This window comes from Marmota flaviventris, chromosome 1 (assembly GCF_047511675.1).
Source record: "Marmota flaviventris isolate mMarFla1 chromosome 1, mMarFla1.hap1, whole genome shotgun sequence".
NCBI lineage: Eukaryota > Metazoa > Chordata > Mammalia > Rodentia > Sciuridae > Marmota > Marmota flaviventris.
The window spans coordinates 3,466,182-3,488,456 of record NC_092498.1 but is presented as its reverse complement, the minus strand read 5'-3'; the positions used below and the strand labels follow the sequence as shown (position 1 = coordinate 3,488,456).

Genomic DNA, 22,275 nt, shown 5'->3' with positions numbered 1-22,275 from the left:
GTCATGTGACATCTCCTGGGTGCAGGAGGATGCTATGACCTTGATGCAGACAGTTTCTAAAACCAGATGCTTCCATGAATCCACGACCAAAAAAGGTGAGCTGAGTTTCAAGAGCGTGCAGAGAAGCCCTCGAAAGAGCCTGCTGTCTGTTAGATGATCTGGAAGGCTTCCCTTCCTAAAACGCCCGTCAGGAGCCCCCGGCGTCTCCCGCAGTCTGGAGCAAGCTGCCGGAGACCGCGGAGTCAGTCGGCGGCGTGCCTTCGCTTCCCCATCATCTGAGAGCCTGCAGAACAACCCACCCACTCCCGGGCCCCCGCTGAGCAATGCCACTCAGCTGCTGCATGGGAAACAGAATCGCTTTCAAGTTCCCTGGACATGAAATCGGATTGAAGCAAAACTAACTGCCTTGGGGCACGGTGGGGAGGGGCTAAATCCCAGGTTTGATGTCAGCGATAACAAGGTTTCAAAATCAAACAGCAACAAAACCTGCCCTCGGTGTTGACGAGGAAATGCTGTCTCTGGAACAAATATTTTAATTATCTGCACTAGTGCTGGTACCTGGGCCCTCCCTGTTTATCAGTATGATAATACCCCTCCATGTATACACTTCTCGCATCAGGCATCCATTATTCATGGGCTGGTAAATAAAGAGATCTGGAGTCTGCGCAGCGGGGCCGCTGCCAATTATCTCGCCCGGCCAGAGCCACCCTCTCCGCCTGCGCACAGCTGCCCTCCATACCATTCATCAGCTGGAGCCATAGGAGGGGCTGCGGGGGCCCTCGGAGTCTCCATTGTTTACATACTAGGAGGTTGGCTGCTGGTGGAAATTATCTGTCATATAAGCGTCCTCGAGGACAGACATGGGAGCACAGGAGGCCCACATCCTCCATGAATTTTTCTATTTATTCTGAGGACTTTTTTCCTTTATGGTTTTGTGTCCTGTTCAGTCACTTTATTCTCATCTGTAATCGTCACGTTGCTCCTTCAGGTCAGGCAGGTGCAAACTCAGGGTCTAAAAGGGAAGGGAGGGAAAACAGACGCACAGCACACATTCTCCACTGGCAGCTTGTTGTTTACTTGACTCTGCTTTGAACGTCATGAGAAGGTTTGCCCCTCTGTCCTCGAGGGCTTTGGTTGTAAAAATCTGCTGCATGTGCTGGTTATAAAGTTACTGTCTTTACTTTGCTTATTTTCTTCTTCAGGAACAATACAATTTAGATATTAGATATTTAGCTTGAGCCAAAATAGTGCGTCAATAATCAACCTTTTAAAGGCCAAACATTGGTTGGTTGGTTTGTTGTTTGGTAGGTACTGGGGGTTGAACCCAGGGATGCTTATCCACTGAGTCACATGGCCCAGTGCCTGTTTTAAATATTTTTTTTTTTTTAGAGATAGGATCTCACTAAGTTGCTTAGTGCTTCACTAAGTTGCTTAGTGTTTCGCTAAGTTGCTGAGGCTGGCTTTGAACTCATGATCCTCCTGCCTCAGCCTCCTGAGATGCTGGGATTATAGGCATGAGCCACTGCACCCAGCCAAAAGTTGTTTCTATTGCAGTTCTCTCCTCCTTAGCAAAGGGTGAACAAATATAATTAGCTGTCTGCTGTCAGCGGGCCGCACATTTGTTTGAGCACTTGTGTTCTTCCTGCAAGCCTCCAGGTGCCCACCTCTGAGACAGGCCGACTTACTGAGGACCTAAGAAACACTAGGACAGAGCTGAGAATCATGGTAAAACGTCCACGTCCCCCACATGTGTTGGCAGAGGCTCACGGGACTCTGGTAGTGCACTCAAGTGTACTCACACGTACCTGGATAGTGAGCGTGGGCCCTGACGGGCAGAGGCATCTGCAGTGAATAGGGCAGTCCTCCATGCCCTAGGACTAGACAAAAGCGTGAAGTACGGGAAGGGTGGGCTGGGAGGAGCAGGCCGGCGGCATGTGTTCTCACCGCTTCCCTCCTCCGTGCTCCCACTGCAGGCAGGGAGCACTCGGCTGCTCAGGCTTTCCCTGCCATGGCCAGGGCTTCACCTGGGAGAGTCCATCACAGTCTCGTCTCCAGCGGCACATGCTGCTGCCGTCCAGCGAGGTTGAGAGGCTGTCTCCAAAGCACCCAGCACAGGGCCAGGCACAGTCAGGGAAAGTTGGCTGCAGTGGCTTTGTGGTGGCCACCACTGCTCTGACCCAGGTGGACCCCAGACTCCTGCCCTGATGTCTGCACTCCAGGCCCCAGGGCCCTGGGCAGGAAGGCGGTCGCCTAGAACCACAGGGCCACGCGCATAGACCTCCTGACCACTTCCTTGCTCATGCCCACCAATGTATGGACCTCAGATGACTGTGCGGACCAGGAGCCAGCATCAAGGTGACCCTTTGTGTGTCTGTCACCCCTGTGGACTCTGAGTTCTCTGGTGGCAAATATTCCGTTCATTTCTGTTTCCCTTGGATCAAGCTCTGTGTCTTACACCTGGGAGAGCTGCAGCATGTAGTTGCTGAATTTAATTGTTTGCCAACAAAAAGAAACTAGGAGTATGAGTTGTCGGAAGAACAGCAGCTAAGCAGGGTCCTCTAAGGCTCTGGCCACCTGTGAGGCTAAAAGCAACAGTGTCCAGGTTTCCCCACAGTAACGGTGTGTGTAGCACTGGAGTGGCAGGCACAGGACACTGGAAAAGCTTTCTTCTGTACAAACCCTAACTTAAAAAAAGTTAGTTTGGGGCCAGATGTTCATAAGATCATGGCCTTAATGGAACAGAAGTGAAGGCCGACTTAAAACTTCAGGGTAAAACCCCACGGCCTCATTGGTAACAGCATCCCTGGCTATTCGAAAGGGATTTAAAGTTCCCCCCTTTTATGTAAAAGTCCCCACAATTCCTGAGCACACTACTCATGCGTTTTGTGTGTTCCTTTGTTTCTCAGGGAAATCTCAGCCAAGCTCCAGCACAGGTCTGCACAAAGTTTCACAAATCTCAAGTATCTGATTTCAATTTAGAATTTTCCTGCAGTTCTTTATTCCTTAGGAGAAAATCCATTTTGATTGAGGTGTTTTCCTAAATCGTCTGCCAATTTGCAGAAGCCTAACCACCGTAGAAATCTCGAAGCCAGTGGGAGGTGTTGTGACTCACAGGGACTGAGCAGTGGGTCTACACCGCTGAGCCAGGGGGGAGGTGGTGGCACCTTCAGGAGAGAACAGGGCAGCTGCGTCACAGACCTGGGCACCTGTCAGGACCTCTGAGTAGGGGCAGGAACCTGGGCGGTCTGGAAGGGGCTTGGTTATAATCAATAGACACAGAGTGACAGGAGCCTGGCTGCCTTTTTCCTTGAGTGTGGTGTTTCTGTATATTGCACCAAGTCTAGAGAAGTGTGCTGTATTAAAACAACACGGGAGGTGGCTAGGCTGTGATGTGGCTCTGAGAACACAGAGCACCGCTTAAGCTCTGTAAACGGAGAGACGCTAGTGGAAATGTCAAGGGGCACCATAAGTATTGACAGAGAAACAGCAACCTGAATTATTAAAAACAGGACACAGAATGGTCTCAAGAGAGCTTTCCTTAGCCTGATTTAAATTTGTTACCTCGGTATGTCATACCATGTATGTGACTAGAAGGTCATTCACTCATTAGCCGTTAATCCGTAACACACACATTGGTGCCCAGCACTCACTCTGGGATAGAGGGTGGGCAGTGGGGGAGACCGACCCCGCCCTCCGCCTGTGTACCCTCCTGTCTGTGGAGTGGAAGTGGTTACACTTTTTAAAGTTGCAATTCAGCATAATAAATGCTCTAATTTGTGCTGTTGGGCCTTAAAAGGAAGCAGGAGAATTATCTGCAGCAGCATGGTAAGGACCCAAGACCCCAAACTGGTAAGAATGAGCCACAGTGTGATTGAAATGGGACTGGAGCTGGGACACTCAAGAGACGCAAATGCCCAGCACGTGTGGGAAGACATCCTGCCCCACTCAGGGGCTTGACAATGTTCAAAAATATTTGCCCATTAGGTAAAAAAAAAGTCTTCAAAAACGATAACCGGCACCTCTATGCACTATTTGCACAAGGGCAGGTGGACGATATTTGCTTCAACGTGCATTGCTCTGCCTTTGGTGGGAGGCCGTGGGTCCCCCGTGTTCACCCCCTGCCTGGAAGGCATCACCCCCACTGCCATGGGATCACAGTCTCCTTAGGAGATGGGGACTCGGCACGCTCCACTGCCATCAGACTGGGCCAGGTGATGTGCGCTGGCCGAGGTCACGAGAGGGACGTGAGTGACCCCTGCCTGGAGGTTGTGAGAGCCGCCGTACTTCTCCACCCCCCACCCCTCCCTCTGCCACTAGCACAGCTCTGCATTGTCACACAGCCTAGTGCTCTGCACCTTCATAAACGTGTGTGTTCACGTGGCGGTGATCACAGTGCCCACTCCTCTTCCCCTGAGGTCTTCACTGGCCTTTGTTTCCCATCTGTCCTTGTCAGCGGTAAATGGCCTCTCATCCACCCTGCCCGCTCTGTGGCCCTCCGCATGGGGGTCACTGGGCCTTCATCAGCCATCCTGCTAATCAGTAGCCCAGGAACCTTTTGTTTACTTCTTGCACTAGCTGTCACATGAACGTGCCACTCCCTGCGCCTGCAGGTCCCCCTGAGTCTGTTCCCGCTGCGGACCTGTGAGGCCCCAGCACAGGGAGCCTTCAGATCTCACAGGAGTGCTCAGCTCTGCTCCAAAGTCTCTGTTCCACCCACTCCTGCACACTGGGCCTCATCTTCCTGCAGCTGTCAGCCTCGATACCAAGACGATACGAAGTATGTCGCCTTGAGACACGGTGTATTATGCTACAGGTGGCTTACTTTTTCTTTACATTTTCAAGAATACCGGGTCGCCGTGTTGCACAACAGGTCTCTTCAACTCTTCCCTCCTAGCTGAGATTTTCACCCTCTGGCCAGTGGCTCCCCAACATTCCCCCTTCCCCACAGGCCCTGGTAATCACCGTCTTGCTCTCCATCTCTCAGTTCTAGGGTCTTATATTCTGTAAGTGAAATGATGCAACATGGGGCTTTCTGCACCTGACTCACATCACATGTCATCACATCCTCCAATTTCATCCATGGTCTCACAAAGAACAGACTTTCCTTCTTTTGAAGGCTGAATAGTGTCCCATTGTGTGTCCACCACATGGTGTTAATCCATCCATCCACTGGTGGACACGGGCTGTTTCCCTGTCTTGGCTGTTGTGGGTAATGCTGCAATGAACGAGGGGTGCAGCTGTCTCTTTAAAACTGATTCATTTTCTTTGGATCTGTACCCAGGAATGAGAGGGCTGGATCATATGGTGGCTCTATTTTAAATTTGTTGGGGAGCCTAACAGCTGTACTCACTGACGTTCCCGCCAGCGTGAGCAAGGCCCCCTTCTTCCACGTTCTCTCCAACACCTATCCCTCGTCTCTTGATAAAAGCCATTCTACCAGGTGTGAGGTGAAGCCAAGTGTGGTTTTGAGGTGCACGTCCATGATTCATGGCGTCGAGCAGGTTTCCAAGTGCTCTGGGCCATGTGTATATCTCCTTTCAAGAAATGTCTATTCAGTCCTTTGCCGTTTTCTAACAGGGTTGTCTTCCTAAAATGGAGTTGTCTGATTTCTCACCCATTCTGCACAGGACCCTCGTCAGATGTGTGCTTTCCAGTGTTTTGTCCCCTCTGCGTGCCTCTCCCTGTCGGTGACTCCCAGGCTCTGGCTGTGGGAGCTGCTGCGGGATGCTATCCCACTCTCCATTTCTGCTTCTGTCACCCGTGCTTTTATGTTCATGTCAAACCTGGCCACCCAGCCCCGTGTCAGGCGGTGCGCCCCTGTGCTTTCTCTACAGCTCTACAGAGGTCAGAGAAAGATGGCACAGGTGATCGCAAATCTATCCCTTACGTTTTATTTTTAAAAAATAAATAAATAAATAACTAGGGCAAGTACAGGTCAAGATTAATGTTTGGTAAAGTTTACGGATGGGCATGAGACACTTTTATGTTATTTTTTCTCTGTGTTAAAATATCTGCTTATGTGTAACTATGACCACCTGTATGCAGATAAACATTTCAGAACATTCCAGAAACACTGAGGTTGCTTCTGGAAGAGCAATGAGGTGGGCCTTCCACCTGTCATTTATCCCTTTTTTCAGTATTTGAATTTTGGGGAAATGTATTAAGTTTGTGAATCAGAAAGTGAGCAGGGACTTACCCAAGCCCAGAAACTTCCTTACTGTGTGGATGAGACAGAAGACTTAAAGCCATAAACCTGTGTTTCTCGTCTGTAAATCAGGTTAGAAACATCTACTTTGCAGAACTGTTGTGAAGATTGGGCTAGAAATCATTCGTATGAAACATCTAGCAATGGGCTTTGACATGGGAGGCACTAAATAAATAATAGCTGTTTACATTATTAATAAGAGCACAGGATATGCTCTGTTTGCAAATTTACTCACCCTGAAATGTGCAGAGGAAATAGATGTAGGCTCTTTGTTTCTCCATAACTGGTCTGCTCGTCCATTGTTGGCTCCCCATGGGGAAAGGGATCCTCCTGCTGAAGAACTTAGTTTGCCTCAATAATTTAAACCCACTGTTAGCACTTGACCCCCTTCAGTGATCGCCATCTCAGAAGCTCAGCCATCGTCCCTCCTAGCTAGTGGGGCTGGAATCAGCCAGTTAAAAAACAGGATGCCCAATTACTTTTGGATTTTAGATAAACAACAAATATTTTTAGAAATATGTCCTAAATACTGCAAGGACATATTAATACAAAGAAAATATTTGTTATTTACCAGAGAGCCATGTGTAGTCAGGCACCCTGCATTTTACCTGGCCACCCACCCTGCTGCTGGGTGAATGGGGAGGGGCCCAGTGTAGGGAAAGGCCCCTGACCCCCTAGACTCTGAAGTGCACTGAATGGGGTCTGCGTCCAGTTCCTGGGCAATCAGGCATCTGCTGTGATGTCCAGAGCTGGTATGGCCACAGTCCATGTCTCTCAGCAGTTGGGACCTGCCCGTCAGTGTGCCCCAGCCTGACCTACCCCACCTTGCCTGTCGATGTGAAGGACGCTTTGCTTTTCCATAGCGTCCTCTCCAGGTCTGGACTAGGAGGTCCACTCTTAGCCTCTGCAGGAGGCCTCTAAGTCACAGAGGCCACAGCAGACCCATGGCTCTCAGCTCCGGCGTGTGGCCTTAGAAGTATGGGGGGGCTCCCAGAACTCCAGCCAATTCTCTACCCAAACATCACGAGTTCTGCTGAGCCCCCGGGAGCTCCAAGCACCCAGAGCCCCAGCCTGAAGCCGCACGCAGGCAGCCGCCTGGCCATGGTGCCCACACAGCCCAGTCTCCTCCTGCCCTCAGCCCCCCCTCCCTCCCCAGCCAGAGGGCAGCCTTCCCTGCCTCCCGCGTGCTCTGTGTGGCCCACTCAGCATCATCCAGCCACCTTCCAGGAGGCTGAAAGCCACAGCAGTGAACAGGACGAGTCCCTGACAGCTGTGGAGCCCGGGTCCTGGCACGGTCAGGGGGAAGGGCAGTGAACAGCAGTGCGACAGTCAGACTTCTAGGCTACCCTGTGACAGCGTGTGGCATCAAGCTCCAGGAAGGGAAGGGGAGTGAGCCAGGGCCGAGGCTGGCCACATCCTGGCTGCCGCTCTGGACGGGGTGTCAGAGAGGGCTGTAGATCAGAGACTGACAGGCTGTGCCAGTGTGGGGGGCGGGGCTCGTCAGGCCACAGGACAGTCAGCCCCATGGGGACCAGCGGGCATAGCTGGCCCTGCAAGAGGAGGAAAGGGCGGAGGAGAGTGGCAGAGGGGGTTAGAAAGGGCACCTGGCCTGCTGTCTGTGTGTGACAAAACTTCAGAAACCCCCCTCTTTTTCTCTGGACTCTCCTTTTGCTGAAGAGAATACAGAAATCACCTGCAGAGGAAGGTGCCCAGGGGCCACCATGTCCTGAACTGGCCTTTCTGCTTCCCCCAAGAGTGCGACAGACCTGGAGCTGGGAAGCTGCAAATGAAAGGGATCAAGGGGCCATCGAAGCGTGACACTGTCCCTGCAGCCTGCACCCAGCACCTCCGTGCACAGTGCCCGAGGGGCCCAGGGCCTGGAGCAGCTGCCTCCGGGGTCCAGCAGAGACAGACACCTTCTTCAGAAGGTCTTGAGAATGTGTGAGGACTCCAGGAAGCCACCACAGCGCTCTGTGCCTGGATAGCATGAATGAGGTCACACGTACAAAAACCCGTCAAGATGCTGCATGAAATGTCATGACAACAATCTAAACATTTACACAGATGCTCCTGGATGCACGATGAGATCATGTCCCTGTAAACTAATCCTAATTTAGAAATCTTAAAAGTGCAGGATTCATCGACTACCCCTCACCTAGCACCCATCCTAGCCCAGCACCTTGGTACTCTGCAGACTCATCTCCCCTTGTGACCACAGGAGCGATGAGGGGGCTCTGGCTCCGTACCACCTCCCAGCATCGCGAGGGAGGACCATGAGGTACACTGCAGCACTGGAAGAGATCCAGATTCAAAGCGTAACTCCTGCCGCATGCTTGTGGCTCTGCACCACCATAAATTGAAAACCTTCAGTAGAGCCACACGGGCCTTCTGCGGCCACTGCTGCGCGGAGCTGGGCTCTCCAGACTCGATAGTCTGCACATAGTAGGGAACGTCTGCTTGCTCCCCGTGCTCAGCTGAACTAATGATTTCTGTTCTGTCTCTCTCTGGCTCCCCGCCCTTCCCCATGCAGGTCCTGGAGTGCCCACTGTGACCGTGCACAACGCTACAGACAGGAAAAGTAAGTGCCTGTGTCTTACCGTCTCCCTGAGATTCTGCAGAAAGGAAGCAAGAAAGCCAGAGAGTCCAACCCCCAGTGTTCTCACCAGAGACAGCCCAGCCAGGTCCCGAAGTTCAGAACAGACCTTGCTGATCCAATATGATGAAGGTGGAGTTGACCCTAGGAGGGCTGGGCCTGGAGGTCTGAGAGAGTCAGGAGGGAGGCCAAGGCTGCATGGATTTGAACAGCCAGCCTCCAGGGACTTCTGACCGTCCTCCCCTGAGGCCCTGCCCTGGGACCAGGCTTGTGGGTGCCTGGAGGCTGCCTGTCCTTGTGGGACTCTTGCTGAGGATGGGCCAAGGACTCAGACCTCAGATGGCAAAGGGTGATCGGACCTCAGGGGCGTGAGGCTCAGGCTGAACTGACTCAGCAGGGCACTTGCTAAAACTGGGCGGTGCAGGCTACTGGCAGGGCAGAGGCCAAGGTCAAGGTCCATGGAGAGGACTCAGAGGAGCATCAGGAGTGCCACCAAGCAGGGTGTCTCTGCCAATTCATGGAGCTTCCAGGGTCTGGGAGGAGCTCCTGGCAGTAGAGGAAACTGGCCCTGTCCTGCTCTTGACCCCACTTTTCCTGACCCCAAGAAGGCCCTGCCTTTCTCCCCACCTTCCTCCTTCCCACGGGGCCCTCAGACGATACCCAGCAGAAAGTCAGGCCAATAGCCAGTTTCTGGTTAAAACATCCAAAAGTGAGTAAAAGATGTGGGTAAAGAGAGCACTTAGAAAGCCATCTCAGAGAGGGTGACAATCTGCCAAGTCAGTAAATAACCTTGAGAAATTCAAGCATCCATGATGATAATACTGGAAATAAATTAATAGGTTATGATGCCATTTAGATGAAACAGAAAGTCAAAAGGGGCATCAGGATGGAAGGGAGCAAGTGGAAGAAGGTGCTGCAAGGCCTTTGTCAGCCCAGAGGGCGTGGGCTTGGGGTGAAGGTGCACCTGCTTCCAGGCCTTTCCTCCAGCCTTCTGGAGGACACTCGGGGGGCCTGGGAGGTTTGGGGATCTGGGACATACCTCTAAGGGGTCGATGTCCCCAGAAGGACTCCAGAGGGATTTTCTGGGCTTCCCCACCCAGCCCACCTTCTCCCTCTGGTGGTGCAGGGCAGAGCCAGGGGAGCCCTCCCGGAGGCTGGCTGCAGAGTGGGACTGCAGCTGCACCCCAAAACCTGTCATCTGTGGCTCCACCAGACACGCCCCTGTGACAGTGCTCTTAAAAATGCTCATTTGTAGATCTAGCTGTGATTTTCACTTTAAAAATCCAATCGTCGTCCACAGTGCCCGCTGTGCATCTTGTCTCAGAATGCGCGCGCCGTGCATTTTCAATATCTGTTAGTCATTTCCTGACATTCTGTGGGTCTTTTCCTTTCTTAACAATTGATGGTCTGGTGAGATTTGAGCACGGTGGTGGGTACCCCAACATACCTACCTTGCAGTTTCCTAGCTTTGCGGGACGCTACCCTGGGACCAGGGAGGACACGGAACCCTATGAACTGATTTGTAACCCCCTGTGGCCCATTAATCATGTCAACTTTAAATGTTCCTTCTAAAACCTGTGGCCTGGTAAAAGACACCCACACTCTCTAGGCTTTGGAACCCATGGCATCGCTCCTCCTGCAAGGGCCACTCACTGAAATGCTTTTACCTACTTCTTTCAGGGGCGGGGGATCCTCTTATTAATGTACGCAGGTCAAGGGTTGCCATAGCACCTACTTTTTGAGGCGGTATTTTGACTTTTGAGCCACTTTCCAGCCAGCTGTGATTACTCCTTCAGGAGTCCTGAAGCCCAGGGAGCGTATCTGGGGAGTGGCCCTGGGGGTCAAGCCAGCCTAGTTTCCAAGGTCAGGTGTGAATGACAGTGAAGCCGACCTGTACCTGGGATATGTGTTGCCCTCACTTAGAAGCATTTATTTATTTCGTTTATATAAGTAAAGTTATATGTGCAGGGTGGGGTGCAGTGCTCTGGAAGGGGGTTCACGTAAAAACTTACCAGCTGCCCAGCGAGGGCAGTATAGGAATGCTCTTGAAATCCTTGTACATTTTATTAACCGGGAAACCAAACAATGGCTCCTTTTCACTTGTTGGGCTGCCGGGCTGCATGAACCAGTCCATCTAACCAGTACCCTCAGAAGAGAGCCTGGCTCTCAGCGGAGTTCCACAGTGGCACTCCATAAATAGAGAGACATCTTCACGGAGCAGTGACTGTATGCAGTTGAGCTGTCACTTTTACGACTGTGACTCTCGGAGGCAGAGAAAGGACCTGATGGGATGAGAAGTAAGAAGCCCTGTGTGCACAGACAAGGTTGGTGGGACACGCCAGCCTTCGTTCTTCTTGGTTTCGCAGACAGAAGAGAAAGAAGAATAGAATTCCCTCCAAACTTAACAGTGGCACAGCTGGGCTCTGTCTCAGCAAAGCACTGATGAGCAAAGCCCTGGCGGCAGGGATGCCACACTGCAGTGTGCAGAGCCCTCTGAGCACGAGTGGGGGGCAGGCCCAGGCCCACGGCCACCCTGCACTCGTCTCCTAAGCCTGTTGCCAGCTCTGCGGTGCCTTCATGCTGCCCTTGGCCTCCTCCGTGCCGGGGAGAATTCAGGCTCCTCAAGGATCAGCCCCAGAGTGATCAGGTGTGGCTGCCCTGGTGGCAGCATCTCCCTCAGGAGGAGAATAGGGGCTCAGTCTCCACCACATCAGACTCTGCAGTTTAGGGCCAGGAAGACACCCCAGCACCCGCTCTTCCCACCTTGTGCAGTAGCTGAGCCCCACCCTCCGCCTTCCTCCTGCAGGCTGGCACAGTGCAGCTGCAAGAAGGCTTCTCATAAGACACAAACACCCCTCTGGTGCTGAGCATTGCACTTGGCAGTGTCACCAGGAGACCCAGAACAGCCATGGCTTATCGGCTTATCTTCTGAGTGATACTCAGAGGCTGTGGGGCCCTGGGCAGTTGCCGGCGCATATGTGGCTGGCAGCCCTCATCCAAAGGCTCCAGACTGGATGGGGGCCAAGGGTAAGGACAGGTGGGAGCTTCTGTGCCGCCATCGTCCCGTTAGGCTGACCTCCTGCAGTGCCCCAGGGCTTCCCGCCTCATCCTATTGCCCACAGCTTGGTATGGGCCAGGCCTGTCTGCAGAGAATGCTGGGCAGCATCTCTTACCTGGGTCCCTTCCATCTCAGGATTTTTTGCTAAGTGAGAGCAGCCACAGGAATCGCTGCTGCCATACCAGCAGCCTAGGGTGCAAGGTCCCCAGGGGGCTGTCACAGAGTGCCACACACTGGGCATCATAAACCACAGACGTTCATTGTCTCCAATCCTGGCCGCTGGAGTCTGCCATCCTGGGCAGCAGGGCTAGTCCCTACTGACCCTGGGGGGGACTGTTCCAGGCCCTCTCCCCTCTGGTGACTTTCTGGCAGTCTTTGGTGCTCCTTGGCTGGTCCTTGTCTGTCCTCAGTTTGCGCTTTCCCTTCACGTCCGTCCTGTGTCTCTGCCCAGCTTTCCTTACTGTAAGAGCGGTCACACTGGATCGGACCCTCCCTGGTGACCTCATCTTAACCTGATCGTCTGCAAGGCCCTGTTGGCAAGTCAGGGCACAGTCACAGGCTCCAGGAGCTAGGACTCCAACGTCGTTGGGGGGACACAATTCAACCCACGACTCATGACAACACAGGGCTTCTACTCCACGCCCGCCACGGCCAGTTCCCACGCTGGGCTCTCCTGGACGAGCCTGGGTGCAAGCCTGCCTCCCTCCCTTTGTGTGGAAGTGTGGAGGTGGACTTCGTCACTTCCGCCAGAACCCCATCACACGGGTGCCCTGGACACAGGAGAAGCTGCGCGCCCAGGAATAAGGACACCAGAGGCCCAGGGGTGGGGAGGAGAGGGAGGACAGAGAACAGCGGGGCCCTGGCCGCCTCGCCGGGCCTGAGGGGTGTGCCCAGAGTCTCCCCCGTTTGTCTGGCTCCCTGTGGTCTGAGGTTCTCTCCTGGTCCTTCTCTCCTGCAGGCCAGGCAGGCTTTCTCCAAAAGGACCAGGAGGAGCAGACAGGAAGGTCCAGTGTGGCCCACGGAGAGGGACACACACTCAAGGAGGGCTCTCCAACTGAAGCTCGAGGGCCCGAGGGTGGAGCAGGAGGAAGCGGGGCTTCGAAGGCAGAGACGTGGTTCCTACACTGCGGAGTGTAGGGTCTGCTCCAGGCAGAAAAGCAAGAGACAAAGCGGCGCATGGCAAAGCGTCTCACCCCCACGGCCCTCCTTGCCCCTGTGATAAGCCACGGCGGGCGGGCGGGTGGGACAAGCTGAGCAGCTCCGCCTACGTACGGATGAGCAATGGAGGTCTGAGCGGCAAGACGGTGGGGACCCTGTTCCTCCCGGAACTCCAACTGCTCAAGGCGAGGAAGGAGAGAGAGTTGCAGAGAGGAGAGGAGCGAAGGAAGGAAGGAAGAGACAGCAAGAGGCCACCTCGCAGATGCTCCAGGGGCTGAGACTTTGAGAAGACCATTTCGGTGTTAGCTCCCGTCCCTCAGTTCCCCTCCACTGCAGGTGCAGGGCCGGTCCCAGTGCGGCCCTGGGAGATGGCGGGACCTGTAGGTGGTCACTGGAGCAGGACACTAACCCTGGGGCCCCAGGTTTGCCCCCCACTTCCTTCTGCCTCACCTCAGGATCCCCACCTGCAGGAGCAGACCTGGGGCCACCTGGAAGTGAGAACCCAGGGCTGCAGCCCCCGTGAAGCGCCAAACCCAGCACTCTGAGTTCCGGCCCCAGGTACTCTCTGGGTGAGGTGACTCCCATCTTGCCCAGCTGTGACGCCTGGTGGACAAATGCCCTGTTTTCATTTTGTCCGTCAAACTGGTCCCGGCGAGGAGGCCGGAGGCTGATGTGCTGGGCCCTGCTCTCAGCAGCAGCCTCTTATCTGTGGGGTGGCTGGGCTGCAGCAGGACCTCGTCACAGCCTCTGTGGCGGGTGAGGGGCCCACAGCGGGGTTGGCGTCCACCTCAGACGGGCCAGTGCTTCACAGACCAGCCGCGGGCCTCAGGAGGTCAGGTCAGTCACACTCCTTCATGACTGCAAAGCCACTGCAGGGACTCCAGGAGCAACGGGGAGGCGGACAGTGGGCAGCCAGCCGCTCGCCCCCGTGGCTCTGCACCATTGTCTGCACTCTCTGTCCCCGTGAATATCCAGTGAATGCTCCCCGTGGAGGGCCGAGACAGGGGAGGTCCCAGGGAGGGTGGCACGAGCTGCCACCAGTGTCTGCAAGCACGCGATCTGGCCTGGGGCTGTCTTCAGCTGGGCCACCTCAGCACATTCGTCCTCACCATGGAACGCGGGTGAGGGTCCAAGTGCCCACAGTGAGCAAGCTGTGGAGTCCTTTCCAACCCAGGCGGTGTGGCTCCAGCAGAGCCCGTCCTTCCAGTCGCAGGTGGAGCCCCTCTAATCCCCAAATCCAAAATCGCCCAATGCTCCAGAGACATGAAGGTTTTGAGCACCAACAGGAAGACACACCCGGAGAATTCCGTGCTGACCTTGGTGCGGGGTCTCAGTCAGAGCACACGCCATCTGACGCAAACACCCTTGAAGGTCACCTGCCGGACGCCTGCACCAGGCCACTGGGAAACCCGAATGGATCTGGTGTTCAGCCTTGGGTGCCACACCGAGACATCTCAGCACGGCCACACATTTCAGGGAGGGATGCTCAACCTAGAGCCACCATCTGCTCAGCTGCCCAGACCTCAAGCCCCCAGGAGCCCTGGCTTCCCGTCATTGTCACCAGGTAGCACAGGCACAGTGAACGCCACTGCTCCAAAACCGCTCCCAGTTCAGCCCAGCCCTGGTGAGGGTGCTGGGGCCACGTGGCATGTGCCCTCACCAATTGGGATCAGGACATGCAGAGCAGCAGGGCTCTGTCCCGCGTTGGGAAGGCACCTCTGACCACCCTGAGGGGCTGAGCTGCAGAGAGCAGGGTCCAGGTGGCTACAGCTGGACAGTGTGACAATGAGCAAGCTCCTGGACTGCAGAAGAAGCCACAACAGGGACAGCGAAGAGGACAGACACCATCAGGACCCACGTGCCTGACACCAGGGAGGCCCTGGAAGGCTGGGCTGTGCGCACCATCGGGGCAGGTGGCTCTCGCCCCAGGCCTGCTGTGGAGGGGAAATCACTGCTGCAGAATGTCTGTCCTTTCTCCCTCTCCCACCCTGACCCTGAACCTCCCTGGGAATACTTGACTTTTTCCCCTTTAGAAAATCTTATCTACAAACAGAGCCTGCGGTGTTCACAGATGTGACTCTGAATTATTTAAAAGCTGTTTCCTTAAGGATGTAATTATGGCTGGGCAAAGCACGTTCAGTTGGTGCCTGCGTATGCAAACAACCTGGGCGTGGGGTAGAAAATCCTCACAAGCACGTCCAACAAGGGCGTGTGACAGCTGGATCCTGGTGGCTCACGGTGCAGGACTTTTGCAGACACACAGAGGGATTCCTGGGTCGGTTCCACAGCTTCCGTGAGAAAGGTGCAGGGCCTGGGGTGATGTTAGGATGGTCCACGACAAGACCCACGGTGTCTAAACTCTAGGCCGCCTGGCCACCGCGCCCTGTGGCATGGAAGACAGGTTCCTCTCTCCGTCTCCTCTGGTTTTTACAGCAGCAAACCCAGCTCCCACTGCAGATGGCACCAGGCAGCTCTGTGAACCTCCTCGGGTGCTGAGTGCCCCGTGCCTCTCTCCCTCAACCTTCCGGCCTCCTGCGTGCTTCCTGAGTGACGCCCACCAGGCTGTCAGGACTCTGCTCATGCCACCTCCTCTCTCAAGATGAGGGGACATGCACCCAGCATGCAATTATGAAGGGCCCACGAGTGTTGCTCAGCAGCCCGGCTGCTGCCTGTAGGACCCGGATGACAGTCAGGTCTGGGCACCATGTGTGGGTGGGTAGGAGGGCTGGGCACTGCCGCGAGGAAGGGCTGCCAGGCCACTGCCCAGGGGAGAGATGAGGGCATGACCCCCAGGTCAGCTGGTGGTGAACTGCTCTTTTCTGACCCTAGAGAAAGAGGGGAAAGGAGACTTAAGAGCTACCTTGTCCCTGCTCTCCAGGGAGAGGGTGACCTCTGCTGACCATGCAAAGTGTCTTGGAGTCTTCCTATGGTCTCTGCCATCAAAACATGGCCCTTCCCTGGTCTGAGCAGAGAGGAATGGACAGGTCTTCCTGGTATCGCAGCAGCAGGCCAGCTGGATGCCTCCTACTGCCAGGCCTGTCCCCAAGAGAGGGGCCAAGGGCTTTCCAGCTTGTGGGCCAGCAGGGTGGAGTCCTGACTCAGAAGAGTGGCCCGCCTAACCAGCCACAGCCACGGTGCTGTTCCTGAGGACAGGGGCAAACGCTCACAGGGTTTCCAAATGCAGAGCAAGGAACCGACTCCAAGCCTGTGGCTCTAAATGCAGCCCAGATGCCGGATTGAAGCTGGGGTCCAGGTGCATCTGTTAAGCTCCATCTGAGAACTGGAGTGTTCCAATGCTTTAAGAAGCGGTGAGGTGGCCAAAGAAGCCTTACTGCAAAGGGGCATTCATGCGAGGACCCTTGCCAACACTCACCTCATGCAGAGGTGGACTGAGTCGAGAGTCCACAGACACCTTGCCCATGAGTGCCCTCACACAATGCCCATGAGTCCCCTCACACACTGCCCATGAGTCCCCTCACACAGTGCCCATGGGTCCCCTCACACAATGCCCATGAGTCCCCTCACACCTTGTCCATGAGTCCCCTCACACAATGCCCATGAGTCCCCTCACACCTTGCCCATGAGTCCCCTCACACACTGCCCATGAGTCCCCTCACACCTTGCCCATGAGTCCCCTCACACAATGCCCATGAGTCCCCTCACACAATGCCCATGAGTCCCTTCACACAGTGCCCATGAGTCCCCTCACACAGTGCCCATGAGTCCCCTCACACAATGCCCATGAGTCCCCTCACACAATGCCATGAGTCCCCTCACACCTTGCCCATGAGTCCCCTCACACAATGCCCATGAGTCCCCTCACACAATGCCCATGAGTCCCCTCACACAGTGCCCATGGGTCCCCTCACACAGTGCCCATGGGTCCCCTCACACAGTGCCCATGGGTCCCCTCACACAATGCCCATGAGTCCCCTCACACAATGCCCATGGGTCCCCTCACACAATGCCCATGAGTCCCCTCACACAATGCCCATGAGTCCCCTCACACACTGTCCATGAGTCCCCTCACACAATGCCCATGAGTCCCCTCACACAGTGCCCATGGGTCCCCTCACACAATGCCCATGGGTCCCCTCACACAATGCCCATGAGTCCCCTCACACCTTGCCCATGAGTGCCCTCACACAATGCCCATGAGTGCCCTCACACCTTGTCCATGAGTCCCCTCACACAATGCCCATGAGTCCCCTCACACACTGTCCATGAGTCCCCTCACACAATGCCCATGAGTCCCCTCACACAATGCCCATGAGTCCCCTCACACAGTGCCCATGGGTCCCCTCACACAATGCCCATGAGTCCCCTCACACAATGCCCATGAGTCCCCTCACACAATGCCCATGAGTCCCCTCACACCTTGTCCATGAGTCCCCTCACACAATGCCCATGAGTCCCCTCACACAATGCCCATGAGTCCCCTCACACAATGCCCATGAGTCCCCTCACACCTTGCCCATGAGTCCCCTCACACCTTGTCCATGAGTCCCCTCACACAATGCCCATGAGTCCCCTCACACCTTGCCCATGAGTCCCCTCACACAATGCCCATGAGTCCCCTCACACCTTGCCCGTGAGTCCCCTCACACCTTGCCCATGAGTCCCCTCACACACTGTCCATGAGTCCCCTCACACACTGTCCATGAGTCCCCTCACACAATGCCCATGAGTCCCCTCACACAACTCTGTGTTGTCACCCATAGTTCTTCCTCAGTGAAGAGCTTCATTTTCAGCATCTAGCAGAGACATTTTCATTTTTTGTCTATGTAGACGGACACAATATCTTTATTTATTTATTTTTATGTGGTGCCGAGGATCCAACCAGTTGCCTCTCACGTGCGAGGCAGGCGCTCTACCCCTGAGCTGCTGCCCCAGCCCCAAGACATTTTCACTTGAAAACAAAACCATTGCATGGTCCTGTGGCGTGTCAGTGTCCTCAGGTGGCGTTTCCTGAAGCTCTTCTTTACCAGTCAAACGTTGAACATCCTTCCTTTGACTCCTCATGCTGACACTTCCTTCCCACTGCTGGTCCCCAGAATTCCGTCCTGATGTCACATAGGCTTGAAGGTCTTTTAAACGTTTTTTAATTTTCCATGACCACGAGACCAATTATTTCAATCACCGGTGGTTCACATCAAAACCACGGAGCACGCTGCACCTCGGTGGTTGTTAGGTATGAAGGGCAATGGTCGCTTTCACGTGTGGCTCTTCTTTGTCCCCTGCTGGCTCATGCACAATCGGGAGATTTTCCTAATTTCTAGAATAAGCATCAGAAACAACACGCTCCTATTCTCCGGCTTCTTTGCCAGTTGCTTCCTCAGAACAGGTGAGAGGCTGTGAGCAGGAGACGGGGAGCCCTGTATGGCTGTGCTCCTCTCCTGGAGCCCTCTCCTGGCCACGTGCAGGAACAGGCAGGCCATCACCCTGAAGGCTTATTCTTGGTGATCTACGGGCATTTGGCCCAGTTAGATGCCCTGGCACTTTTATTAAAGTCGACTGTGTTGCCAGAGGGTGCCTGCCCATCACTGGGGCTTCTCTGCCAGCCTCAGTGGTCCAAGTCCTTTGTATGGAGCTCACCTGCCCACAAAAGGCACAGGGACAGGTGAGTGGCTCAGAGGCCTGCCTGTCCACCTGAGGCACGTGAGGCCAGGATGAAGGGACATGGGACGAGGCGGTCCTGGAGCTCACCCAGCCCCGTTCCTTCTCAGCACATTTGCTGACAGACACGTGGCTGCGGAGGCCTGGGAACCAACCCAGGAACCCCTCTGTGTGTCTGCAAAAGTCCTGCTGACCCCTGGGTGCACACACACAGGCTTCCAGCAGGGAGAGTGACAATCAGGCCTGCGTGTGGCTGCATTCAAGACCTCAGCTCAGCATCTTTGGCGGGCGACCTGGCATTTGGCCAATCACAGGTAGGGATCAAGCAAGCACTCGAGGGGGCCACACCCCCCAGAGGCACCTGCAGGGCCTCTTTCTCCACTCCAGGGCACACCAGAGGGGGCTGCAAGCCTTGCTGCTTGCGGGCAGCTCTCAGGAGCACTGCAGGTTGGTCAGTGTGACAACCGCTGCACCACCCCCAGTGGGCACTCTGTTGTCCAGGTGTGGGGCACGTGCACACAGTCACTTCAGTGCACATGCCTCACATGCCTAGCATGAAGCTGGAGGACCACAGGTAAAGTTTACTTCCCTGGACCCTGCCCTTGGGGTCTCAAATCAGGCCAGGGGAAGAAAGGGACAAGAAATTTGGAAAATGACAGCTAGCACTCAAATTGTCACTCTGAGTCCAGCAGCTAACCCTTCAGAGTCTAGAGCAAGGAGGCATCCCACTGAGGTGGCAAGTCTGAAAACCCCTCGCTAGTGCCGGCCCAGATCTGGACTTTGGGTACAACAGACGGTGCAGCCTGGGGTGGGCGGACCACTGTGTGGGAAGAGCAAGCCCAGGAGGGGCAGCACACCAGGAAGCAAGCATCAGGAAAATGGCAGGAGACCTGCCCAGAGAGCGGCAGGCGAGGTCACACCAGCGCACGGGGAGTGGGGCATGAATCCCTGCACGACCCGCTTCCCGCAGTCCCTGGGGGAGAGAAGGAACGGGCCTCACCCCGTTAGGGCAACTGTCTGTTGGTTTCCTTAGGATCTGGTCACCTCTTTTCCAGAATTGAGCACAGAGCCCAGGGCCATTTGGAAGTGTCTCGGAGCAGGCCAGGGCCGCGTGGGGGGGAAGCAGCCCTCGTGAGCAGGCATTTGTCTCTGCGGGCTCACTGTGTCCAGATCTGATAATAGCTAATTCCACCAAATATTAGAGGGGCTCACATTTAATTAAGGAGTGGCCATTTGTATGCTCCAGACTGGAGGTCCCCACTGCCCGGAGTCAAAGGAAGAGTCCTTCAGGGAATATGCCAATCTTTTCTCATTTCTCTGCAGGGCTCCTGCCCTCTTTGAATGCAATTATGGGAACAAATAAAATGGCTTAACTCAACTCCCCTGTGACACAGTCAGCTCTCTGCTGATAAAACCAGTTGTGTGGGCAATCATTAAATGAGAAATCTAATATTTAACTAAATTTAATAGTCTGTTGCTTTGGTGCTCTTCTGTGAAGGGTGGGATTTAATAGAGAGGAGCGAGCTATTCACATGCAGCTGTGCTGTCAGTGAGCGGTGAGAGCACCGAGTGCCCCACGTGAAGCCAGAACTCCCAGGCCTCAGAGACCAGTGACAGGCACTTGGCAGGTCCCCAGTAGCCCTGGGCAGGCCTCACTCAGGCCTCAAACATTACACACTGAGTAGGAAACTTCTGCTTCTGACCGGCCTGGGAGGTGGCTGAGTGATGCCAGGAACATCTCGCCCAAAGGCATCAGTGAGGAAGAAGAGTGTACTTCCATGAACTGGGAGAGGGTCTGGCCCTGCTCATTTTGCCATGTAGTGACCCAGAGCAGGCCTGGCCACCAGGACACCTCTCCAGCCCAGGCCCTGCAGGTGCCCAGCTGCAAAAACTGGCTGAAAGCAACTGACTCACCTTCTAATTTGCTAATTGCACTAATCTTCATGAGCTCACATTTTTACAGTGGGCCCCACATTTGTACACCCCATGTCCCTCACCTGCTGCCCATCTGAGCCACTCCTGTAGGCAGGCAGAGTGGCAAAGAGATAAAGGTTCTCCCAAGGTCCTAGTGGACCTCCAGTGACCTGGACCTTTGAGATGACCTGGTAAGATCCAAGCACTGGTCTGCAAATTGCCTGGGTCTGGTCACATCAGAGAGCCACAGCACTGATTGGGTAGTTAGTCTCTCAAGCACAGGAAGCCGTCTGTGAGCCCAGTGAACATTTGCTTTGCTTAGTGTTGTTGGAGTTAGGCGTGGAGCAGGGGTCAACCATCCAGCCTCAGTTTCCTTGACTCTTGCCACTCGACAGTCTGAACACCAGGTACCCCTGAGGACCTTGGGCTTTCTGGACACCAGGAGGACCTCTCAGTGTGTTTGGTGTCCCATTGCAAAGCGTTGCCTATGGAGCGTTACTGTCCGTGTGTAGAGTCATCCAATCTAGGGTCTCAAAGTCCAGATAGCTTTTTTTAATCTTTATTTTATTTTTATATGGTACTGAGAATTGAACCCCGTGCCTCATGCGTGCCAGGCGAGTGCACTACCACTTGAGCCACAACCCCAGCCCCCAGATAGCTTTGTACTTAAGAAATCTGAAGTGATTTTGCAGGGAGAAAATATAATGAAGACCACGTTTCAGTGTCCACTGTCTTTCTTTCCCTGGCTACTTGGGCTACTGGGTTTCAACCATCTGTCCTAACAGATACATAATGCCCGTTTTCCAAGAGCTAACAGTCCTGAGATGAGTCAGACCAACTCTGCATGAGTAACAAATGCTCTGAGCACAGAATTCCAGGGGTGGAGGCAGCCTGCACAGTGGAGGGACCTGGCATCTGCCTAAGCTCCTGACTTCGGACCGAACTTCCGGACTTGAGCAAGTTATTTAATGTCTGTCTTTCTTGGGCCATCCCATAGAAATAATAACTGTCACTCCAGCACTGGCTAGGGAGCAGGGGGACGAGGAGAGAGCCCATGTGCACACAGGTGTGCAGATGTGCGGTGGAGGTCACCTGTCCCATTGCATGGTTGCCTTCTCTCTTGCAGAACTCTTTGACCTGGAAACGAATGAGCATGTACAGAAGGCCATCAGTGACCGGCAGATGCCCAAAATCGAATACAGGAAGATCGAAATTGATGATTATAGTAAGTGCTCCTCTTTTCCCCTTTAAAAAGGAGAGCTGGGGGGCTGCTGTAGAACCACCCACCGTAGCAGTTGCTGCTGAGCACAGGAACCCGGGAGCCGTGCAGAGGCTGCATGCCTCGCCACCCACCCCACCCTCAGCTCACCGTGTCCATACCAAGGTGCTCACTGTGGTGACCAGCCCAAAACCAGGCAGAGCACACGACTCCTCTCCTTGGGAGCCAGCAGTTGAGGTGAAAACTCAAATGCTGCCTTGGCAGGCCTCCCAGGAAACAGCCTCCTCTGGAAGTCCCGCCTCCAGCTGTCTGAGGTCTTTGTGACTTTGGCCTCTTGCCTCTGGGGTCGACAGTGAGTTGACAAAGGGCTTCCCTGCCTCTGGAGGAATACAGATGAGAGGTGTGGGAGGGGGGTACTACCTGAGGAGCCCCTGTCACCTGCCCATTGAGGACATTATCAGGAGCACTCCTCTGCACGAGGCACAGGGACCCCAGCGGAGGCTGGATGAGCC

At 54.7% G+C, this 22,275-nt stretch overlaps 1 protein-coding gene across 2 annotated transcripts in view; it reads left to right on the top strand.

Moving 5' to 3' along the window:
- Window positions 1-22,275, top strand: part of Dpp6 (dipeptidyl peptidase like 6) — a 624,061-nt gene that overhangs the window by 579,042 nt on the left and 22,744 nt on the right. For both annotated transcript variants that reach the window (XM_027943387.2, XM_071610694.1), the window contains exons 17-18: window positions 8,736-8,783; window positions 21,671-21,769. In XM_027943387.2, the coding sequence (XP_027799188.1) occupies window positions 8,736-8,783; window positions 21,671-21,769 (147 nt within the window). The remainder of the gene's footprint in view (window positions 1-8,735; window positions 8,784-21,670; window positions 21,770-22,275) is intronic.